We start from the raw sequence: 23916 nt of genomic DNA on the forward strand, positions 1-23916 counted from the left end.
ATTGAATTACCTTGGCTCGGAATGGGGCGTGTTCTGGAGCACTAGTCTTTGGTAATATTGCAGGAATGTTATGAGTGCTCATAGCCTTTGTAGTATCTGGTGTTTCCAACCATTTCTTGATGTCCCGTGGAGTGAATCAAATTCTTTGAAGTCTTTTACCTGTGGTGCCAGGGATCTCTGGAGGAGACCTGCTTAGATCATCCACTGTGCTGAAGTTTGCAAATGCGTCAGCCTTATCTTTGAACTGATGTGCTAGGTTCTTCCATCATTGAGGATGGGGAGATTTGTGGAGCAGCTTCCTCGTCCTCAAGCTCGTCCAGCAGAGACAACAGGTTACCTGCATTTGACCCATATCCGTGTAAAACCTTTTCTATTCATGTACTCATCCAAATATCTTTTAAATGTTGTGACTGTATCTGCACCTCCGTGGCAGTTCAGTCACGTATGAATCACCCTCTTGTATGAAAAGTTACACTCCCTGTCCCCTTCAAATCTCCCTCCTCTCCCCTCAAAAATATGCCCTTTAATATTGAACTTCCCCCACCTTAGAGAAAAGCCCTTTTCAATTCATCCTATCTGTACCTTTTTTTCTATAAACCTCTATAAGGCCAGTCCTCAACCCCTTATTCCCCAGTGAGAAAAGTTCCAGCCCCTCTCTGCAACTATAACCCTCCGGTCCTGGCAACTCCCCTCTGACTCCCCAACAATTCAATAATATCCTCCGTATCAGGGTGGCCAGAACTGAACATACTATGCCAAACATGGCCTCACCAACGTCCTGTACAACCTCAAATGATGTCTCAATCTCTGTACTCAATGGTCTGAGTAATGAAGGCAAGCGTGCTAAAATGCCTTCTGAAGCGCACACTCTGTCTGTGTTGCAACTTTCTAAGGACTGTGTACTTAAACCCATAGGTCTCTCTCTTCTACAACACCACTATCCAGGGCATGCCCTTAACTATAAATCATTCCCCTGTTTGTCATTGTACTCTGGTATACCTCATATTTATCCAAATTAAACTCCATCTGCCACTCCTCACCCCATGGGCCCAAGATCCCTTTGTTCTGAATATACAGTGAAGAAGGTTATATAAGATTACAACGGTTAATAGATTTTTAGGTGGTGTAGGGTTGGTGCAGGCAGGTAGAATTTGAGGCAGAATGTCAGCTATGATCTCATTGAATGACAGCACAGGTCAAAGGGGTTACAAACTCTACTCCTGCTCCTAGCTTATGGTCTGAGATCAGTGGGACTGCAGACCACATGGTAACATGAAGTCTCTGAGGGAAATAGCAAGAAATATCTAGCAAACTAGATAAGTCATTAAGCAAGCAAGGAGTTGAACTTTGGTAATTTGATAAAATGAAGCAAGCTGGGAAGACGCTTGGATGGATCCTAAACACTGATGTGGGATGTTGGGCATTTTAGCTTATTTCTGGGCAGTATGTTTTATGCAATTCTACCTTTATGATTTTAAGAATTTTCTTCATTCACAGCTGCAGTGAAAATTTAAGTCTGTTGGATTAATAAAGTTAAAAATCACACAACACCAGGTTATAGTCCAACAGGTTTAATTGGAAGCACACTAGCTTTGGAGAGTCAGAATTTATGTGGTATGATCGAACCCTCCCTCCACAATCACCTGATGAAGGAGCGTCGCTCCGAAAGCTAGTGTGCTTCCAATTAAACCTGTTGGACTATAACCTGGTGTTGTGTGATTTTTAACTTTGTACACCCCAGTCCAACACTGGCATCTCCAAATCAGGATTAATAAAGGTGCAAGAATGAAGACGTTGCAAGCTTAACTTGCAAATAACAGCCAGGCAGTTTCCCAGGTTGAAAATCATCAGTTCTGCATTTTTTACAATGCCATGGCTATTCCATCGTTTATCCTTTAACCTGTCTGAACATTTCATTCTTCTTTTCCTCGAGGCTTGTGCTCTTTGGGCTCTGATCCTTAGGCATTGCTCACTTGAGCCACTTGCTCACCTTACCAGCCCTCCATGACACCTGGACACTAGAATTAACCACAATCTTCCCTTCAACTTGTGAGCAATGTACTGGTAACATTTTAAGTCCTCTTTTATCTTAAGAAAAAGAAGGAAGCATATGTAAGGTATAGACAGGATAGATTGAGTGAATCCTTAGAAGCATATAAAGGCAGTAGGAGTATACTTGAGGGAAATCAGGAGGGCAAAAAGGGGACATGAGGTAGCTTTTTTTTGAGGTATTTTAGGTGTTGGAAGTGATTTCCTCGAATTCCAGGAGCAGCAATTACTGTTTTATATGCTGTTGCATTGTTCTGGAACTTTGGAAAAAAAAGTCAAAACAACAGCAGGTTAAAAGGGAGAAGAGCAGACAAAGGAAGCACATGGTGAGGACAGTGCAGTTACCGCCTTTGCTGTTTGAATTCGTGTATCATTGGACATCGGAGTGCATCTGGGGAAATTAACAAACTGTGAAATTCACAACTTATCTTGGAGGAACTGTTGGGTGAAGTTCACAGCACAGAATCAGATAAGTTCATTGTTGTTTTAAGTCTGTCCAAGAGAAAGGTTGCAGTAGTGGGTACAGTGGATTCTTTCTTGATTATATGTTTTTGGAGATAAGTCTCTTGATTAAACTTAAAATATAAGCCATAGCTATGAATTTAACCTGGGGCAGTGTTTGTAGAGGAATAAGACGGTATTATTTTCTGGGTCTGTAGATTGTGAAGGAGCAAAAATGGCCTTTGCAGTGATATGTACTTCTTGTCAGATGTGGGAGTTTAGAGAGAGTTTCAGGGTTACTGTGGATTATATCTGCTATAAATGCGAATCTTATCAGATCGAGTGGATCGGTTGGAGAGTCCGATAGAAGCGATGAAGAATTTGCAACAGCAACAGTATATGGTGGATGGCAGTTATAGAAAGGGGAGAAAGTCTCAGATACAGTCACATAGATGGGTTAACTCCAGAAAGGGTAAGAGAGGTAGGCAGCTAGTGCAGGAGTCTTTTGTGAATATACCCATTTCAAACAGGTATGCTGTTTTGGAAAATGTAGGGGGTGATGGATTCTCAGGGGAACGTAGCATGAACAGCCAGGTTTCTGGTGTTAAGACTGGCTCTAATGCAACAAGGGGTATGTCGGCTTCCAAGAGATCAATTGTGTTAGAGGATTCTATAGTCAGAGGTACAGACAGACGTTTCTGTGGCCAGCAGAGAAAAAGCAGAATGGTGTGTTGTTTCCCTGGTGCCAGGATCAAGGATGTCTCAGAGAAGGTGCAGAATGTTCTCACGGGGAAGAGGGCCAGCAGGAGGTCATTGTCCACATTGGAACCAACAACCTTGGAAGAGAAAAGGTTGAGACTCTGAAGGGAAATTAGAGAGTTAGGCAGAAATTTAAAAATGAGGTCCTCAAGGGTAGTAATATATGGATTACTCCCAGTGCTATGAGCTAGTGAGGGTAGGAATAGGAGGATAGAGTAGATGAATGCATGGCTGAGGAGCTGGTGTATGGGAGGAGGATTCACATTTTTGCATCATTGGAATGTCTTTTGGGGTAGAAGTGACCTGTATAAGAAGGATGGATTGCACCCAAATTGGAAGGGGACTAATATACTGGCAGGGACATTTGCTAGAACTGTTTGGGATAAAGAAAATAGGAGTATACTTAATAGGGAAATCAGGAGAAAAAACGGGGACATGAGATAGCTTTGGCAAATAGAATTAAGGAAAATCCAAAGGGTTTTTATAAATATATTAAGGACAAAAGGGTAATTAGGGAGAGAATAGGGCCCCTCCCCACCACCAGGGATATATTTCCCTCCCCTCCCCTATCAGCGTTCCGAAAAGACCACTCCCTCCGTGACTCCCTCGTCAGGTCCACACCCCCCACCAACCCAGCCTCCACTCCCGGCACCTTCCCCTGCAACCGCAGGAAATGCAAAACTTGCGCCCACACCTCCTCCCTTACCTCTCTCCAAGGCCCCAAGGGATCCTTCCATATCCGCCATAAATTCACCTGCACCTCCACACACATCATCATCTTTTGCATTCGCTGCACCCGATGTGGCCTCCTCTATATTGGGGTGACGGGCCGCCTACTTGCAGAACGCTTCAGGGAACACCTCTGGGACGCCCGGACCAACCAACCCAACCACCCCGTGGCTCAACACTTCAACCCCCCCCCTCCCACTCCACCAAGGACATGCAGGTCCTTGGACTCCTCCATCGCCAGAACATAACAACACGACGGTTGGAGGAAGAGCACCTCATCTTCCGCCTGGGAACCCTCCAACCAGAAGGGATGAACTCAGATTTCTCCAGTTTCCTCATTTCCCCTCCCCCCACCTTGTCTCAGTCGATTCCCTCGAACTCAGCACCGCCCTCCTAACCTGCAATCTTCTTCCTGACCTCTCCGCCCCCACCCCACTCCGGCCTATCACCCTCACCTTGACCTCCTTCCACCTATCACATCTCCATCGCCCCTCCCCCAAGTCCCTCCTCCCTACCTTTTATTTTAGCCTGCTGGACACACTTTCCTCATTCCTGATGAAGGGCTTATCCCCGAAACGTCGAATTTCCTGCTCCTTGGATGCTGCCTGACCTGCTGCGCTTTAATCAGTAACACATTTTCAGCCCCTCAAAGATCAGCAAGGCGACCTACGTGTGGAGCCACAGAAAATGGGGGAGATACTAAATGAATATTTTGCATCAGTATTTACTGTGGAAAAGGATATGGGAGATATAGACTGTACGAAAATGGATGGTGACATCTTGCAAAATGTCCAAATTATAGAGGAGGAAGTGCTAGATGTCTTGAAACGGTTAAAGGTGGATAAATCCCCAGGACCTGATCAGATGTACCTGAGAACTCTGGGAAATGATTGCTGGGCCTCTTGCTGAGATATTTGTATCATCGATAGTCACAGGTGCGTGCTTAAAGACTGGAGGTTGGCAAATGTGGTGCCACTGTTTAAGAAGGGCAGTAAGGACAAGCCAGGGAACTATAGACCGGTGAGCCTGATCTCGGTGGTGACAAGTTGTTGGAGGGAATCCTGACGGACAGGATGTATATGTATTTGGAAAGGCAGGGACTAATTCGGGATAGTCAACATGGCTTTTTGCTTGGGAAATCATGTCTCACAAACTTGATTGAGTTTTTTGAAGAAGTAACAAAGAAGATTGAGGGCAGAGCAGTAGATGAGATCTATATGGACTTCAGTAAGGCATTCGGCAAGGTTCCCCATGGGAGACTGATTAGCAAGGTTAGGTCTCATGGAATACAGGGAGAACTAGCCATTTGGATACAGAACTGGCTCAAAGGTAGAAGACATAAGGTGGTGGTGGAGTGTTGTTTTTCAGACTGGAGGCCTGTGACCAGTGGAGTGCCACAAGGATCGATGCTGGGCCCTGTACATTTTGTCATTTACATAAATGATTTGGATGCGAGCATAAGAGGTACAGTTAGTAAGTTTGCAGATTACACCAAAATTGGAGGTATGGTGGACAGCGAAGAGGGTTACCTCAGATTATAACAGGTTCTGGGCCGTATGGGCCAATGGGCTGAGAAGTGGCAGATGGAGTTTAATTCAGATAAATGTGAGGTGCTGCATTTTGGGAAAGCAAATCTTAGCAGGACTTATACACTTAATGTAAGGTCCTCGGGAGTGTTGCTGAACAAAGAGATCTTGGAGTGCAGGTTCGTAGCTCCTTGAAAGTGGAGTCACAGGTAGATAGGATTGTGAAAAAGGTGTTTGGTATGCTTTCCTTTATTGGTCAGAGTATTGAGTACAGGAGTTGGGAGGTCATGTTTTGACAGTACAGGACATTGATTAGGCCACTGTAGGAATATTGCGTGCAGTTCTGGTCTCCTTCCTATCAGAAAGATGTTGTGAAACTTGAAAGGGTTCAGAAAAGATTTACAAGGATGCTGCCAGGGTTGGAGGGTTTGGTGCTGGCAGGTGGGACTAGATTGGGTTGGGATATCTGGTTGGCATGGGCAGGTTGGACCGAAGGGTCTGTTTCCATGCTGTACATGTCTATAACTCTATAAATGCAGGTCATTCTGCTGTAACGTGTGTTTCATTAATACAAATTCACTAAAGGGAGTGACGAATTGGGGACACTGTTTCTAAAGCGGGAACTTTGAAAATGTATGTTGGCTGTAATGCGATGACATTAAAAACAGTGCTTAAAGTGTTGGCCAAGTGTGATTTTTCTATAATGTGGGGTTACGCAAAACCTAACCATCGTTGTATAGGACTACCTGCCTTACAGATTTGTTAAAAACTCTACATACGGTGTGTAAGATTTGAAACATAATTTGTGACACACCGAAGTTAAGAATAACTTTGAGAATGCATTTGGATATTGAACATGACCATCTACATGATCCCTCAACAAAGAGAAAATCAACATGCACTAGGCACCAAAGAAAGCTGGATGTACAAAAACTGGCACCTGCAGTGAACTGCGAACAATTTAGACTCCGACTTGATGAACAGCCATCTTGCCAAGAAAACCCAAGTAATGTTGAAGTGGCATGGTCAACCTTCAGATCAACAGTTCAGTAAGCTACTGATATTGTCCTGAGACTACAAAATAAACCAGTGAGCTTGGTTAGTTGTAAATACTGAATAAATTAATATCTATTACAAGAGAAAAATGGAGCATGGATGGAAGATAAAAAAATTCTGCTAAGAAATTACTCCAGGAGAGCAGAAGGGACCTGCAACAGATTCTCTGTCGGATGCAAGACACATGGTGAACTAACTAAGCTAGAACTCTTAAGTCCATGCTGATCAGCATGATGGAAGCATTTGTACCATACTTTTCTGTATTTGCAGAAACTTCCACACTGTCCTGCTTTGACACCATCACCTTGATAACTTATGATCTCTCTATTTTAATTTGTTCATACAATTTTGGGTTATTTTTTACTTTGCCCAGACGCTATACCTTGTGTCTTATTCCAGCCATTTGGCTTGTCTCCAGCACCATCTTGTTTTGATTTATTTATAGGCCTCTCTGCCTCAATTACTCAGACCATAAGTCACCCCTTCACCTGCTATTTAGCTGTTGACACTTTACTCACGCCATCTGACGCTTTTGATTACCTGCAGAGACTTGCTCTTCAGTCTGTCAACACTCCACTCTCTCTCTTTATATGATCTCTTGATCTCTCTCTCTGCGTGTAAACTCTGTGCCTGTATACTATTCTTCACTTCACCTGACAAAGGACTAGTGCTCCAAAAGCTTGTGATTTCAAATAGTGTAAACCTGTTGGACTATAACCTGTTGTCATGTGACCTCTGACCTTATCCTGAGGTAGAGCAGCGCAAGCATTCAATTCCATACCACAAATGCCATTTTTCACAAAATCACCTTGTGCTGATCTGACTGCCTAGTGATTTTAACTTACAAAAGAGCTTGATGCATTAAGCATTATCGACAGTTTATAATTTACAAGTATCCAATTGTATAGATTTCACAAAATTAACAGAACCTTCCAGATTTTATGTAGATGTGAATGTGTCCAAGCTCTTTGAAAGATACTCTCTCATATCTACAAGAATCTGCTATGATTATGGGAGGAAAACGTTGGTCATCAAGCCCCTTTCCCACTATTTGCATCATTAGTATGAATGTATTAATTTAATCATGAAAATGGCCAATAGATTTGCTATTTATCCTGGGAATCAGTGCAAGAGACATCCTCCAGGGTCCTTTTAATGGAATGAGGGGTGAAAGGTTGGTGGGGAGGGACAAGCGGATAGGTGGGTAGGAAGATGGACAGGTTAAGAGGGTGGTGCTGAGTTAGTGTTGGATCTGGGATGAGGAGGAAGGAGGGGAGAATTGGAAACTAGTGAAGTTGATGCTTTGTGGTTGAAGGGTTATAAGGCGGAATATGAGGTGTTCCTTCTCCAGTCGTCCAAATCTTCCCTCCCACCTCATTGCAGATCTAACCCTCCGACTTCCTCTTGATATGTCTGTCTTCCTTCACTCTCCCCAGCAGCCTATCACAATCCCCTCTTCCCCTGCATCCACCTAAAGCCTCCCCCACCCCAACCTCACCTGCACACTGCCATTAAATGAAAACAGTTTATTAGAAACAAAAGTTATTTTTAAAACATCTGTGGCAAATACATCTAGATTATCATCCAGAATTAGAATTAATACCAAACACAAGACAAACTCCCATAATCCTCGAAGTCAGCAGTCTCTGCAGAGATGCTTTTGTTTGAAAAGGACAAAAGGGAGCAAAAAGTACTTCTGTGGACCAAAGGTCTGAAAACAATGAATAGAATGTAATGTTAACTTGTGCTCCTTCAGATTTTCTGTTGATGTAAGTGACTTGCTGACATCCTTAGGTAGTTGTTCCGATTGAAATCATGGTAGAGCTGAGTCTTTGGAAAGTAACCACAGTTAAGCTTCTCAGGACTTGCTCCTACTTCCAGAAGGAGGAAGACTTAGACCTTCTCGTGAGTTTTCTTCCTTACTGATACTTAGGTCATTTGATGTTGTGTAGTTTAATTGCAAGTGGCCTGAGAATTGGTGATGGTGGTGCATCCATGTCCCTCTTTGGCCAGTGGCCACTCCCAGTAGTGAAGGCACTGTAGGCGGAAAAGCCTTGTCAAATGCTGGTTTCCGCATCACTAGAAGGTTCCCAATGATGAGCATGGCACCATATGGAAATTCTTTGCCAATCTGAGAGTGAGTCTCATTCTCAAAAGCTTCTGCCAGAAGGGTTAACACATGAGGATGAAGACTTTAGAGGGCAGTTTAGGAAAGCATCAGTTGTTTCTGCTGGTGCAAGTTGGAAGAACAAGCAGGCACATATTAATGGAAATTGGCAAAGAAGCATTGATGACATGAAGAAAAACTTTTCCATGCAGTGATTATGATTTGGAATACATTGCCTGGGAGTGTGGTACTGCATGTTTAATTGGGATATTCAAGAGGAAGTTAGGTTATTATCTGAAAAATAAAAATGTGCACCACTGCATGGTGAAAATGGTTTGTGACATTAGTGGAGTTACTCCTTCAGAGAGACAACTGTCAAATTCCCTCCTCCTGTTCTGTAACCATTCTGTGATATGATTCTATGATTCCAAGTGTGGGTATTGTGAGAGATACTTGTATTTTTCTTGCAGGTAATTTAATGGTGTTCTGTTTCCTTATTATTTGATAGATACAGAGGATGCAAGTGAGACAGATATTGCTAACAAGCAAGATGATGAAGACTACCTAGAAGTGAAAGAACAGTGAGTATTCTTGTGATGCAGCTGCCTTGTGATGTATCAGCCACAGCATTCGAAATTGTATATTAAATATACCTACTGTAGCAAGTAATTCTAATTTAAGTAATTTACAAGCTTTAATCAAGCATTGCTGTGCTGATCTTACAATTAAGGATATTGGGGCTTTAAAATCGAGATTTGAATTGACTTTGTTGCAAAATTGTAGATAAAGTTAATATGTTCTGGATTGTGCAATACAGACCGCAGCATTAAAATTCCGGTTGGAGCAAATAATTGTATTTTAAGAATTACTTCAAGTAACTTGGACAGATTGAGATTTTCTTTCTTTATCATTTGCTGTAACCAGTATGATAAATAACATAACTTGTATAAAGAGCATTTTTTTTTCCCCCGAGGAGAGGCGATGGCCTAATTAATCTAGAGACCCAGGCAATGTTCTGGGTACCCAGGTTTAGATCCTGCCATGGCCGGTAGTGGAATTTGAGTTCCATAAAAACTTGGAATTGAGAGTCCAGTGATGGCTATGAATCCATTGTCGATTGTTAGGAAAAAATCATCAGATTCACAAATGTCTGTCAGGGAAGGAAACTGTCATCTTTATGTGGTCTGGTGTACTTGTGACTCCATATCCATTGCAATTTGGTTATTCTTGGCTGCCTGATGGGCAATAAATGGTGGCCTAGCATTTATTGTCTCAAAGTTTTGATGCAGTTTCACGTTTTATATTTAGATTATAAAAAGCAATCTGTACTGTGGTGCTGTTGATTATTGCCATCAATGTGCTATTTCTCTGACAACTAATCAACTGAATAAATAACTAACAAAATAATCGGCATTTTAAAAAAAAAGTTCCCAGTCAAGCCATTTCCACGTGCCTCCAGCAGATCTGTGATTTTTGGATATTTTGTGACTAGTCGACTCACTACTTAATCACTGACTTTTGCCCCTTTATTTTCTATACCTTTGCCAATTCAATTTTTTAAAAAAAATTCTCATTGAATAGTGAGGTAATGAGCAAGAGGTTAGAGTTTCAATGATCAATGAGATGGTTACAGCACAGATTTCTTGTATAGATGGCTGTTCGGGTGAAAGGCAAGGCTGATAGGTGTAGGGAAAGCTGAATGACTGACTAGAGAAATTTAGGTTTAGGTTAGGGAAAAGGTGGAAGCATATGTCAGGTCTTGACAGGATAGATTGAGTGATTCTTTCGTGTATAAAGGCAGTAGGAGTATACCTGAGAAGGAAACTAGAAAGGCAAAAAGGGGACATGAGATAGCTTTTGGCAAATAGGATTAAGGAGAATCCAGAGGGATTTTATAAATACATCAAGGACAAAAGGGTAACTAGGGAGAGAAAAGAGCACCTCAAAAACCAGCCAGGAAGCCTATGTGAGGAACCACAAGAGATGAGGGGATACCAAATGAGCATCAGTGTTTACTGTGGAGAAGGACATGGAAGATATAGAATGTGGGGAATAGATAGTGACAACTTGAAAAAATATCCATAATATAGAGGGGGTGGTGTTGGATCTCTTAAAATGCATGAAAGTGGATAAATTCCCAGGACCTGAACAGGTGTATCCTAGAACTCTATGGGAAGCTAGGGAAGTGATTGCTGGGCCTCTTTGTTGAGATATTTGGATTATTGGTAGTGATAGGTGAAGTGTCAGAAGACTGGAGATTGGCTAATGTGGTGCCACTGTTTAAGAAAGATGGTAAAGAAAAGGAAGGAAACTATAGATCGGTGAGCCTGACCTCGGTGGTGGCCAAGTTGTTGGAGGGAATCCTGAGGGGCAGGATTTACATGTATTTGGAAAGGCAAGGACTGATAAGGGATAGTCAACATGGCTTTATATGTGGGAAGTCATGTCTCACGAGCTTGATTGAGTGTTTTTGAAGAAAAGAGGATTGATGAGGGTAGAGCGGTAGACATGATCAATATGGACTTCAGTAAGATGTTCAACAAGGTTCCTCATGATAGGCTAGTTAGCAAGTTTAGATCTCATGGAATCCAGGGAGAACTAGCCACTTGGATACAGAACAAATTTGAAGATAGAAGGCAGAGGGTGGTGGTAGAAGGTTGCTTTTCAGACTGGAGGACTGTGACCTATGGTGTGCCACAAGGATCAGAGCTGGGTCCACTACTTTTTGTCATTTATATAAATGATTTGGATGTGAACATAGGAGGTATAGTTAGTAAGTTTGTAAATTACGCCAAAATTGGAGATGTAGTGGACAGCGAAGCAGGTTACCTCCGATTACAACAGGATATTGATCAATTGGGCCAATGGGCTGATGGCAAGTGGAGTTTAATTTAGGTAAATATGAGGTGCTGCATTTTGGAAAGGCAAATCAGAGCAGGACTTGCACACTTAATGGTAAGGTCGTGGGGGTGTTGCTGAACAGAGACCTTGGAGTGCAGGTTCATAGCTCCTTGAAAGTGGAGTCGCAAGTAGATAGGATAATGAAGGTGGCATTTGGTATTTGAGCACTGAGTATGGGAGTTGGGGGATCGTGTACAGGGCGTTGGTTAGGCCTTTTGGAATATTGTGTGTAATTCTGGTCTCCCTCTTATTTGGAAGGATGTTGTGAAGCTTGAAAGGGTTCAGAAAAAATTTACAAGTGTGTTGCCAGGGTGGGAGGGTTTGAGCTATAGGGAGAGGTTGAATAGGCTGGGTCTGTTTTCTCTGGAGCGTTGGAGGCTGGGTGGGGGGACCTTTTATAGAGGTTTATAAAATCATGAGGTAAGTGGACAGGGTAAGTAGACAAGGTGTTTTCTCTGGGGTGGGGGGAGTCCAGAACTAGAAGGCGTAAGTTTAGGGGGAGAGGAGAAAGATTTAAAAGGGACCTAAGGGAGATCTTCTTTCACATAGGGGGTAGTGCGTGTTTGGGATGAGCTGCTAGAGAAAATGGTGGAATTTGGTACAATTACAACATTTAAAAGGCATCTGGATGGTTAAATGAATAGGAAAGGTTTAGAGGGCTATGGGCCAACTGTTGGCAAATGGGACTAGATTAATTTAGGATATCTGATTGACATGAATCAAAGGGTCTGTTTCCATGCTCTACATTTCTATGATTGCCTATTCATTAGAATGTGGGAATTGAATAGTATTTAGGTGTTGATGAAGACCATATCTGTACTGTGGAATGCAACATTCATGATGCTGATCACTAGATTTTAATTATTTTTTGCCACTGATTTGAAGCAATGTATATACTTTTGAAATGTACTATTGACAAGGACACTGCTGAAGGGTTGTTAGAACTAATTATCAAAGGATCATTAGAGATTTACAGCAGAGAAGATGGCCATTGTGTCCATATCTACTGACAGCGCCTTCTGAACTAATCCCTCTTTGCCGTTTGAACACTGCATTGGGATTGCTATAGGACATAGGTGAATGAAGTGAAGTTGTACAGTGAAGTCATATGAGGAAGTTGCCTGCACTGGAAAATTTTCATTATGTAGAAGGATTGGACAGGCTGAGATCGTTTTCTTTAAAACAGATTGAATTTAATTGAAGCAAATTAAAATTATGAGGAGACTATTCAAGTGGCAAGGAAGTCTTTATTTCCTTTGGATGAGCAGAAGTGTCCAGAACAAAGGAGCATAGATTTTATGATGAGAGGGGAAAGTCTTTGCACCAGGAGGATCACCCACATGTGGAACTCACTGGCTGAAAGAGTGGCAGAAGCTGTGACCCTCATAACATTTTTAAAAATACTTTGTTTCAGCATTTCATGGATTAAGGACCAAGAGTTAGAAAATGATAATCTGTTTGGCTCCTTGTTTGCTAAAGTGCTTGAGATGGGCCAAATGGGCCTCCTTATGTGCTGTATTTTATTTTTGACAGCTACTTCGAGCAACCTTTCACCACAGTGACCTTTTCAATGCCGCAAAACAAATTATCTTTATTTAATACTTACAGATCAGAAATAATGTAAATAACACTGCATAGCGTGGATCTGAGTTTCCTCATTCTCTAAATACATTCTGAATTCCTGCATACCAGTGATTTGATAGTCACCTATAGAAATCTCTCCATCTGGCAGTTTTGTACAATGGATGTCTAATTGGGCATGCTTTCTCCAACATCTTGCTCTCCAATATTTCTAGTCCTGTTATTGATTTCAACTGTTGTTTCCAATTATTCCTGATTGTGTCTGGTCTTGGCATTCAATTCTAGCAAAGCTGCTGGTGTGACTTCTAAAAATTTATTTCTAGGATGTGACCACAATTATTGCATATCTGTTATAACCCTTGAAAAGGTAATAGAGAACTGTTTTCATCTATGATATGATATAACACTGCTGTGGTGTAGGTGCACCCACAGTACTGTTGGAGAGGAAGTGCCAAGAGTTTGAATCAGTGCAAATGAAGGAATGTTGATGTAGCTCCAAGTCAGGATGATGTGTGACTGAGACAGTAACTTGCATGTGGTCCCACACAACTGTTGCTTTTGCTCATTTAGGTAATAGAAGTTGCAGATTTGGAAGGTTCTGTCAAAGGAGGCTTTCCTGAAGGAGTTGCTCCAACGCAGTTTGTACACACTGCCACTGTATGTTGATTTGAGGATAGACTGAATGGTGTGCTAATTGAGTAGGCTACTTTACCCTGCATGATGTTAAGCTTCTTGAGTGCTGTTATGGCGGCACCCTTACAGACAAGTGGAGCAACTTCCATAATGTTCCTGATTTGTGCTTTCTAAATTGTTGTCACGTTTTGGGGAGATTTGGAAGCGAGTATTTGCCATAGAATTCAATGTCTGACCTGCTTCCCAGTCTCAACATTTAGTTAGCTGATCTAGCTAGGTTTCTTGGCAATGATAACTCAAGGTTTTGGTTAGGATTCGCTAATGGGACGCTGTTGAATGCAAGAAAAGGTGATTTGATTCTCTGTTGTTTGAATTAGTCATTGTCTGGCTTTTGTATGGTGTAAATGTTACTTGTCCAGCCACTGTTAAATGTTGTCCAGCTCTTTCTGCATGCAGTCCCAGATTATTTTGATGTCTACAAGTTACAAGTGGTAGTGAATACTGCAATCATGATGAGCATCTTTATTTCAGATCTTACAATGGAGGGAAGGTCTTTAAAGCAACTGAAGATGTTTAGGCCAACAACACTGCAATGTAGATCTCCTGGGGTTGAAATAATTGGCCTTCAATAACCAAAATCAATTTTCCTTTTGTGCTCAGTATGACTCCAACCAGTGGAGAGTTTTCCTGTCTCATTTCCCATTGACTTTAGTCTTGCTAAACTCCTTTTTTATTCATTCACAGGATGTTGGTGGTGCAGGCTGCACCAGCATTTAGTGCCTGTCCCTATTTGTTAAGTGTCAACCACTGCTGTGGATGTGGAGTCACATGTAGGTCAGATCAGGCAATTTCTTTCCCTAAAGGATATTGCTGAACAGTTTTTCCTCTGGCAATCGACAATGGTTCATGGTTGCCATTAGACTCTTAATTCCACATTTTTAGAAAATGTAATTCAGGTTCCATGATCTGCCCTGGCATAATGGTGACACAATTTTTGATGTTTGAGATGTATAATGCGTAACGTGGCAAAGGCCATGGACTTGCCTTCTCTGAGGATTGACCTCAGGACCTTCAGATTATGAGACTGATGTGCTGCCTACTACGCGAAAAAGGCGTCGGCTGGCCTTCTTAGCGTAGTAGGCAGCGCGTCAGTCTCATAATCTGAAGGTCCTGAGTTCAGTCCTCAGAGAAGGCAAATCCATGGCTTTTGTCAAGTGACCCATAATGGTGACACAAGCCACCAGATATTAGCAAAGAAGATTTTGCAGGATATGGAACACAGGAGTATGCCATTCATTATATCAAGACCGCTCCACCATTCAGTAAGGTCATCTACCTCAGTACCACTTTGTCATGCCCTCTCCATATCTGTTATTAGCATCAAAGATCTGATTTTTGTCTTGAACATTCTCATCGACTGAGGTTTTGCAGTCCTCTGGGATAGAGGCTTTGGTGTGCTTCTGCCATTTCTGCTGCTTACATATCAATGTAAGTGATCCTGTTTGGTTTTATTCTTGTATGACGCTTCTGAAGTAGTTTTTGGTACATCAGAGTGATTTGTTCAGCTATTTCAGAGGCCAGTTAAAAATCAAGCTTACTGAACCTCTGGAGTCAGACCTAGTCAGACAGAATATTTCCTTCTATGAACTATTGGGCCAGTGGTTTCTGAATCCAGTAAATTTGTCATCACCAATGCTGGGACTAGATTTTCTTAAATTCCAGATCTGTTTGATTTTATTGAATTTAAATTCTTCCAGCTGCACTTGTGATATTTGACCTTGCATCTCCAGATCATTGGTCCAAGCATTTGTACTTGGCCAATAACTCTGTGAATATGCTTTTATAAGGATACAGTAGTACAATGGTTATTGTGCTGGGCAAGTAATCTAGTGTCAAAGTGTGGAGCTGGTAATCTCATGGCATAGAATAATCCAATGATTGCAATTTCAGGTTTGACCATAGCATTCGGCGAATTTTAATTCTGTCTTAAAAACCGGGAAACAAAGGGGCTATGAATATGTTGGACAATCAGGAAAATAACAACTATAACTGATGACTGCAATCCAACACCAGTATCGTTGGTTGAATTGCCTTCCAAAGTGTCCGAGCCAGATTCTTATTTGTGTTCTTCCAAAATTAGAACTAGTAAAGGCTAGCATTTCTCACACCTCAAAAGGAAATGGGAAAATAAATATTCTCAAAGTGTCTTTGATATTTAAATATTAGTTGTATGGGTTCGTAAATGAAACTAGTTATCAAGTACCCAGCCATGAAGCTATAATATGGTAATATTAGATTTTAAATTAGAAAAAATCTGTTGCAGTGTACTTTTATATCCTTTTCAATTTGGCTGAACTGGTGAATACAGGTTTTCTACTATAATGCAACAGTTATGTTCCTCTGCAACCTCATGCTATAGAAAATCACACTGTAGAAGATCGGTAGTAGAAAATCAGTACACCCGTTCAGCAGAAAGTTCATCTTATTCAAATAATGCCCACAATTAGTCAATCGTGTTATAGCCAATTCACACTGATGAGATGCTTTTTATAACAGAGCAACCTGTTTTGGAACTTTAATTATATTTATATTGCATCTTTTTCTTGTTCATAGAATGTACCAGGAAAAATTAACATCTTTAAAGAGGCAGCTACAACAGTTACAGGAAGGTGAGAACTTTTCTTTTTTATACTTTGGGAATGGAGTGAACATATTGTGTGTACTTGTGAAAAGTAATGCTTGAAGCTTTAGTTGTGTTTTTTTCATAATGCCCCATAGGAGTCCAAATTGGCTTAGTGGTAACTTGCTCTACCAGTAAGTTGTGTTCAGTTTAACTTCATGGGCTTGAGACACATTAATGCAGTATTAACAAGAGTGCCACCCTGTTGAAATGTGACATTTAAACCAAGCTGAAATACCATTATGGTTAGTTACTTTTGAGTTTAAACCTTTTTTTTAGATGTGACATTTTGAATTTGTCTGCATTGCCAATTTGATGTAAGAAAATCCCATTGCGTGATTTGAAGAAAAGCAGTGAAGATTTTACTAGGGCATATTAATTCTGTAACTACCGTCACGTTAAATTATTTAGCCGTTGACTCATTGTTGTGATAATTTCTGTGCATAGCTTCATTGCTGCATTACGCTGCATCACCACACAGATTACATCTCATAATGTACTCTGACTGCAAAGCACTGTGGGATATCCTGATGTTAGGAAGGGTGTTATATAAATGTATGTCCTTTATATTATTATATCTCGTTGCATGTCAAAAATTAAAAAGATGAAATCAGAATGGATATTAGGGTAAAGGGAAATTGGAAAGAGTAACAGGAGGCAATAATGTGAATGAATACAGCAGGGGAAAATAAATGGACTCAGGAAAGGAGGCAGAGACTGACTGGGAAAGTAGCTCTTCACTGAGAACAATTGCAGCAGGCCTGTTCAAGTATGGAATAAATTGAATATTTTCTCTCTATGTAGTTAAATTTTTCATTGAAAGTAATCCCTTCACCTTATTCTACATGATTTAGGTTTTTATTAACTCTGATAATGTGGGGAAACTGCTGGTTCCTCCAATTAATCTGACTGATAATGAGATGTATGACAAAGTAGTACTTGTTCCCAAGAATGAGATCATTCCGCTACCTCTGTTGATTTTTCCCTTTCTCAGCAAATGAAACTTGTTCGCACCCTGATACCTGAACCTTGTTTGCTCCAGTTATTTACCTGTGTACCATGAAATCTCTATTCATCTTGTTAATTAAATCCACCTCCTGCCTTCTTGACCCCATTCCCACTGAATTAACTGAGTCAACTCTTGACCTATGCTGGCTGACATTGTAGTTGCTTCCTTTTGGATATAAACTTCTCTATTCTAAATTTATTTAAACACCCACCTGCTCCTTTTCTTAAAAAAAAGTACAATTTTTTTGAGTTACTGCTGTCTCCAAACGTGTATGTTCTCCAGTGCTTATATATATGTTGCTTTCCCAATCAATGTTTATTTCCATGAGACCATAAGACATTGAAGCAGGAGTAAAAACAGTGACTGCAGATGCTGGAAACCAGATTCTGGATTAGTGGTGCTGGAAGAGTACAGCAATTCAGGCAGCATCCAAGGAGCAGCGAAATCGACGTTTCGGGCAAAAGCCCTTCATTAGGAATAAAGGCAGTGAGCCTGAAGCGTGGAGAGATAAGCTAGAGGAGGATGGGGAGAAAATAGCATAGAGTACAATAGGTGAGTGAATGAAGGTGATAGGTCAGGGAGGAGAGGGTGGAGTGGATAGGTGGAAAAGGAGATAGGCAGGTAGGACAGGTCCAGACAAGTCATGGGGACAGTGCTGAGCTGGAAGTTTGGAACTAGAGTGAGGTGGGGGAAGGGGAAATGAGGAAACTGTTGAAGTCCGCATTGATGCCCTGGGGTTGAAGTGTTCCGAGGCGGAAGATGAGGCAGTCTTCCTCCAGGCGTCAGGTGGTGAGCGAGCAGCGGTGAAGGAGGCCCAGGACCTCCATGTCCTCGGCAGAGTGGGAGGGGGACTTGAAATGTTGGGCCACGGGGCGGTGTGGTTGATTGGTGCAGGTGTCCCGGAGATGTTCCCTAAAGCGCTCTGCTAGGAGGCGCCCAGGCTTCCCAATGTAGAGGAGACCGCATCGGGAGCAACGGACACAATAAATGATATAGTGGATGTGCAGGTAAAACTTTGGATGTGGAAGGCTCCTTTAGGGCCTTGGATAGAGGTGAGGGAGGAGGTGTGGGCGCAGGTTTTACAGTTCCTGCGGTGGCAGGGGAAAGTGCCAGGATGGGAGGGTGGGTTCTAGGGAGGCGTGGACCTGACCAGGTAGTCACGGAGGGAACGATCTTTGCAGAAGGCGGAGAGGGGTGGGGAGGGAAATATATCCCTGGTGGTGGGGTCTTTTTGGAGGTGGCGGAAATGTCGGCAGATGATTTGGTTTATGCGAAGGTTTGTGGGGTGGAAGGTGAGCACCAGGGGCGTTTTGTCCTTGTTATGGTTGGAGGGGTGGGGTCTGAGGGCAGAGGTGCGAGATGTGGATGAGGACGTTGGAGGGCATCTTTAACCACGTGGGAAGGGAAATTGCGGTCTCTAAAGAAGGAGGCCATCTGGTGTGTTCTGTGGTGGAACTGGTCCTCCTGGGAGCAGATACGGCAGAGGCGGAGGAATTGGGAGGAGTCAATTCAGCTCATCAAATCTGTTCCAACATTCAGTGAGATCATGGCAGATCTGATAATCCTCAACTGCACTTTCCTGCTGTGTCCTCATAAACTCTTGATTCCCTTATCGATTAGAGATGTGTCCAACTCAGCCTTGAATATACTTGATGATCCTGCCTTAAAAAAATCCATAGATTCAAATCCTCTGAGGAAAGGTATTACTCCTTGTCTTTGTCCCAAACTGGTGACTCCTTTCTCAAAGATCATGTCCTCTGATGCTGGACTTGACCATGAAGGGAAATGATCTCTTCATCTCTGCCCTGTCAGTTTCCTTGATAATCTTGCATGTTTTGATGAAGTTGCCTCTCATTTTTTCTAACTCCAGTGAGTACTCAAAACTTTCATAGAATCATAGAGATGTACAGCACAGAAACAGACCCTTTGTTCAGCATGGATGAGTTGGACCAGATATCCCAACTCAATTTAGTCTCACCTGTCAGCATCCGGCAGATATCCTTCCAAACCCTTCCTATTCATATACCCATCCAGATGCTTTTTAAATGTTGTAATTGTATGAGCCTCTACCTCTGGCAGCTCATTCCATTCACATACCACTTTCTGCGTGAAAAAGTTGCCCCCTAGATCTCTGTTATATCTTTCCCCTCTCACCCTAAACGAAGGCCCTCTGGTTCTGGACTCCTCCACCCCAGGGGTAAAAACTGTCTATTTATCCTATCCATGCCCCTCATGATTTTATAAATCTCTATAAGGTCACCCCTCACCCTCCGACACTCCAGGGACAACAGCCCCAGCTTATTCAGTGTCTCCCTATAGCTCAAATCCTCTACCCTGGGAACATCCTTGTAACTCTTTTCTGAACCCTTTCAAGTTTCACAACATCCTTCCAATAGGGAGGAGACCAGAATTGGATGCAATATTCCAAAAGTGGCCTAACCAATATCCTGTACAGCCACAACATGACCTTCCAACTTCTATAGTCAATGCTCTGACCAATAATGGAAAGCATACCAAACGCCGCCTTCATTGTACTATCTACCTACAGCCCCACTTTCAAGGAGCTATGAACCTGCACTCCAAGATCTCTTTGTTCAGCAACACTCCCAAGGACCTTATCATTAAGTGTATAAATCCTGCTAAGATTTGCTTTCCCAAAATGCAGCACCTCAGATTTATTTAAATTAAACTTCATCAGCTGCTCCTCAGCCCATTGGCCCAATTGATCAAGATCCAGTTGTAATCTGAGCTAACCACCTTCACTGTCTACTACACCTCCAATTTTTGTATCATCTGCAAACTTAATAACTATACCTCCTGTGTTCACATCCAAAGCATTTATATAAATGATGACAAGCAGTGGACCAGCACCAATCCATGTGGCACTCCACTGGTCACAGGCCTCCAGTCTGAAAAATAACTCTCCACCACCACCCTCTCTCTTCAACCTTCAAGCCAGTTCTGTATCCAAATGGCTAGCTCTCTCTGTATTACATGAGATGTAACCTAGCTAACCTTGTCGAAAGCCTTACTGAAGTCCATAAAGATCACATCTACCACTCTGTCCTCATCAATCCTCTTTGAGTTTTTTGAAGTAGCAATGAAGTTTTTGAGACATAATTTCCCACGCACAAAGCCATGTTGACTATCTCTAATTTGCCTTTCCAAATACACACACATCCTGTCCCTCAGCATTCCCTTCAACAACTTGCCCACCACCGACGTCAGGCTGAACAGTCTATTGTTCCCTGGCTTGTCCTTTCCATCTTTCTTAAATAGTGGCACGACGTTACCCAACCTTCAGTCTTCCGGCACCTCACCTGTGACATTGATGATGCAAATATCTCAGCAAGGGGCCCAGCAATAACTTCCCTAGCTTCCCACAGATTCTAGGGTACACATGATCGGGTCCTGATGATTTATCCACTTTTATGCGTTTCAAGACATCCACCACTTGCGTCTCTGTAATATGGACATTTTTCAAGATGTCACCATCTATTTCCCCACATTCTGTATCTTCCATGTCCTTTTCCCCAGTAAACACTGATGCAAAATACTCATTTAGTATCTCCCCCATTTTCCGTGGCTCCAAACATATCCAGCGTTGCTAATCTTGGAGGGGCCTTATTCTCTCCCTTGTTACCCTTTTGTCCTTAATATATTTGTAAAATCCCTGTAAATTCTCCTTAACTCTATTTGCCAAAGCCCCCTCATGTTCCCTTTTTGCTCTTCTGATTTCCCTCTTAACTATACACCTACTGCCTTTATACGCTTCTAAGGATTCACTCGATCTATCCTGTCTATACCTGACAAATGCTTCCTTCTTTTTCTTAACCAAACACTCAATTTCTTTAGTCATCCAGCATTCTCTACACCTACCAACCTTTCCTTTCACCCTAACAGGAATATACTGTCTCTGGACTCTCATTATCTCATTTCAGAAGGCTTCCCACTTTCCAGCCATACTTTTCCCTTTGAGCATCCGTCCCCAATCAGCTTTTGAAAGTCCTTGCCCAATGTCATCTAATTTAGCCTATCTCAAATTTGGAGCTTCAACTTTTAGATCTGGTCTATCCTTTTCCATCACTACTGTAAAACTAATACAATTATCCTCACTATACTGGAACAACCTTGAGTAAAGTCACAAATGTCCAAATGTTCCACTCTCTCTCTACATATCCTTTGGCAGTAAGCATGAGTACTTCAGAAATAGATGCTGAAGAATGATGAGGTATTTATTTCTCACTACTGAAAAATCAATTTTTCAGAATTCCGAAGTATCCATCCTTTGTTCTCCGTTTCCTTTTTCTGATTTACCCCATTTTTGCCTGCTGCTGAATCCCAGCTCTTCGGGATCTCTTACCTTCTGTGTTGTCAAACTGTGGATTCAACATCAGTTCTTAGATGAACTGAAATAACCTGTGCCAGAACATTTTAATATTTAAAACCATTGTCTTTGAGCTTTGCTACAAACTCTCCCATTGCTGTTCTCTGTCTTGCATTTTGTATTGAGCCAAACTGCTTGCAGTTTGGTGACTTTCTTAATTTTGAGAAAGCATTCTGACCCCAAGTCCTTTCCATTTACAAAAATTGACTTCTGTGTTATGGCTCACTGGAATGCTGAAAATCAGGCCCCACTATTCCTGGAGTTATCACAAGTTTTTATCAAGTATGCAAAATTCTCCAATTTACCTGACTTCAGATCTGGGTTATATGAAGCACAGACCAGGTTTCTTTACTGAACAAGAATAATTATTTCTTGCAACCAATTAGACTCTAGGTACAGGTAGACAATTACAAACTGTTAAATAAAATTTTTAATCCTCTTCTTAAAAAAAATCACACCCACACAAATATACGTGTGCACTCAAGAAGGTAAAATAGGTTTTTGGCAGGTGGGAAAACTGGAAAGATAGTTCAGTAATCTATTGATTCAAACTTCTTTTGCTGAGATGATCCTTATCAATTCCTGGCCAGTGAATTGCTTTGCAGCTAGTCTTTTATGGGAGCTTCTAGTGGTTGGGTAGAATGTCTCTGACTTTGTCCATTAAAAGTCACAACTTACAAACAGCTACAGGAAAGATTCACTGCTTTTCTTCTGGTTTGAAGTTCTCTTTAATTGCACAGAACACAGACTGCTCCCAAGCTGGGAAGCGCTAAACACTCTTCCTTATCTCTTTAACTTGTTCCCAATTCTCTTAGCTGAGTCATAGAGCACAGAGGAGGCCCTTTGGGATTATTGTAGATAAGTCAATGGGCTACTTTCTAGCACTTAGCCCTATGACTTTTCAAGTGTTTCTTCAAATACTTTATAAAGGTTTTAAGGTTGCCTGTTTGCACTACCCTCCCAGATTGTGACTTCCAGATTCCCACCTATATATAAACACTTTTCTTTTCTCCTCAAATCCTCTCAAGACCTCATACCCTTCACCTTTAAAGTATGCCCCCACATTATTGATTGTTCAGCTAAGAGGAACAGCTATTTCCTATTCATCCTGTTCAAGCCCCTCAATCTTATACATCTCAGTCAGGTACCCTGTCACTCTGTAAAGAAAACAGATTGAACCAGTCCATCCTGTCTTCATAGCTGAAATACTCCAACCCAGGCAACATTCTGGTGAACTTCCTCCACACCCGTTTCAGTGCAGTCACACCCTTTCTATAGTGTGGCAACCAGAACTGCACAGAGTACTCCAGCTGTGGCCGAACTAAACTACTGTACAGTTCCAACATCATCTCTCTGCTCTTATAATCTGTGCCACGACTATATCAACTGTATTGCCCTCATCTATACACCTGATCACCATCTCAAAAAAGATCAATCATATTTGTTAGGCTTGACCTGCCTCCTCCAAAGCCATACTGGCTATCTCTGAACAAATCTTGCCTCTCCAAGTGAAAGATGACTTCTCTTAATTCTCTCCTCCTTCCAGAATTTTCTGCAAATATTTCCTAACACTGAAGTGAGATTTCAGGTTTGTATTTTTCTGGTTTATCCTTATTAACCTGCTTGAGAAATGGAATCATGTTAACTGTCCTCCAGTCCTCTGACACCTTCCTTGTAACCCAAGAGGAATTAAAAGTTTGGTTAAAAGCTCCTGTAATTTTCTTCCTCACCCTTCCATAGTAGCCTGAGATACAACTCATCCAGAACTGGGGATTTGTCCATTTTTAAGCCTGCCACAACCTGCAATAGCTGCCTCAATCCTGATATCAATCTGCTAAAGAAACTCTTAATCCTGATCCCCAAATTCTGAACCTATGCCTGTCCTCACTTGAGAGGAAGAGGAAGTAATGTCCTCATTTAACACCCGATTTGTGTCCTCTGGCTCCATGCACAGTTCGGCCTTACTCGTTATCTGGTTATCATCTTCCCCATGATGTACTTGTGGAATATCTTTGAATTCTGTCTAATTTTTCCTACTAGTTTATTTTTCAAGCCCCC

The 23916-nt window shown here is 41.9% G+C and overlaps 1 protein-coding gene and 1 non-coding gene across 2 annotated transcripts in view; both read left to right on the forward strand.

Annotated features, from left to right (window-relative positions):
* Window positions 1-23916, forward strand: part of suds3 (SDS3 homolog, SIN3A corepressor complex component) — a 61564-nt gene that overhangs the window by 7793 nt on the left and 29855 nt on the right. Inside the window, exons 2-3 of the mRNA XM_060844034.1 lie at window positions 9176-9248; window positions 16396-16451. Of these exons, the coding sequence (XP_060700017.1) occupies window positions 9176-9248; window positions 16396-16451 (129 nt within the window). The remainder of the gene's footprint in view (window positions 1-9175; window positions 9249-16395; window positions 16452-23916) is intronic.
* trnam-cau (transfer RNA methionine (anticodon CAU)) lies at window positions 14905-14977 on the forward strand. Its single transcript has one exon. It is a non-coding gene; the product is annotated as a tRNA-Met (tRNA).

Source organism: Hemiscyllium ocellatum, chromosome 24, assembly GCF_020745735.1.
Source record: "Hemiscyllium ocellatum isolate sHemOce1 chromosome 24, sHemOce1.pat.X.cur, whole genome shotgun sequence".
Lineage (NCBI taxonomy): Eukaryota > Metazoa > Chordata > Chondrichthyes > Orectolobiformes > Hemiscylliidae > Hemiscyllium > Hemiscyllium ocellatum.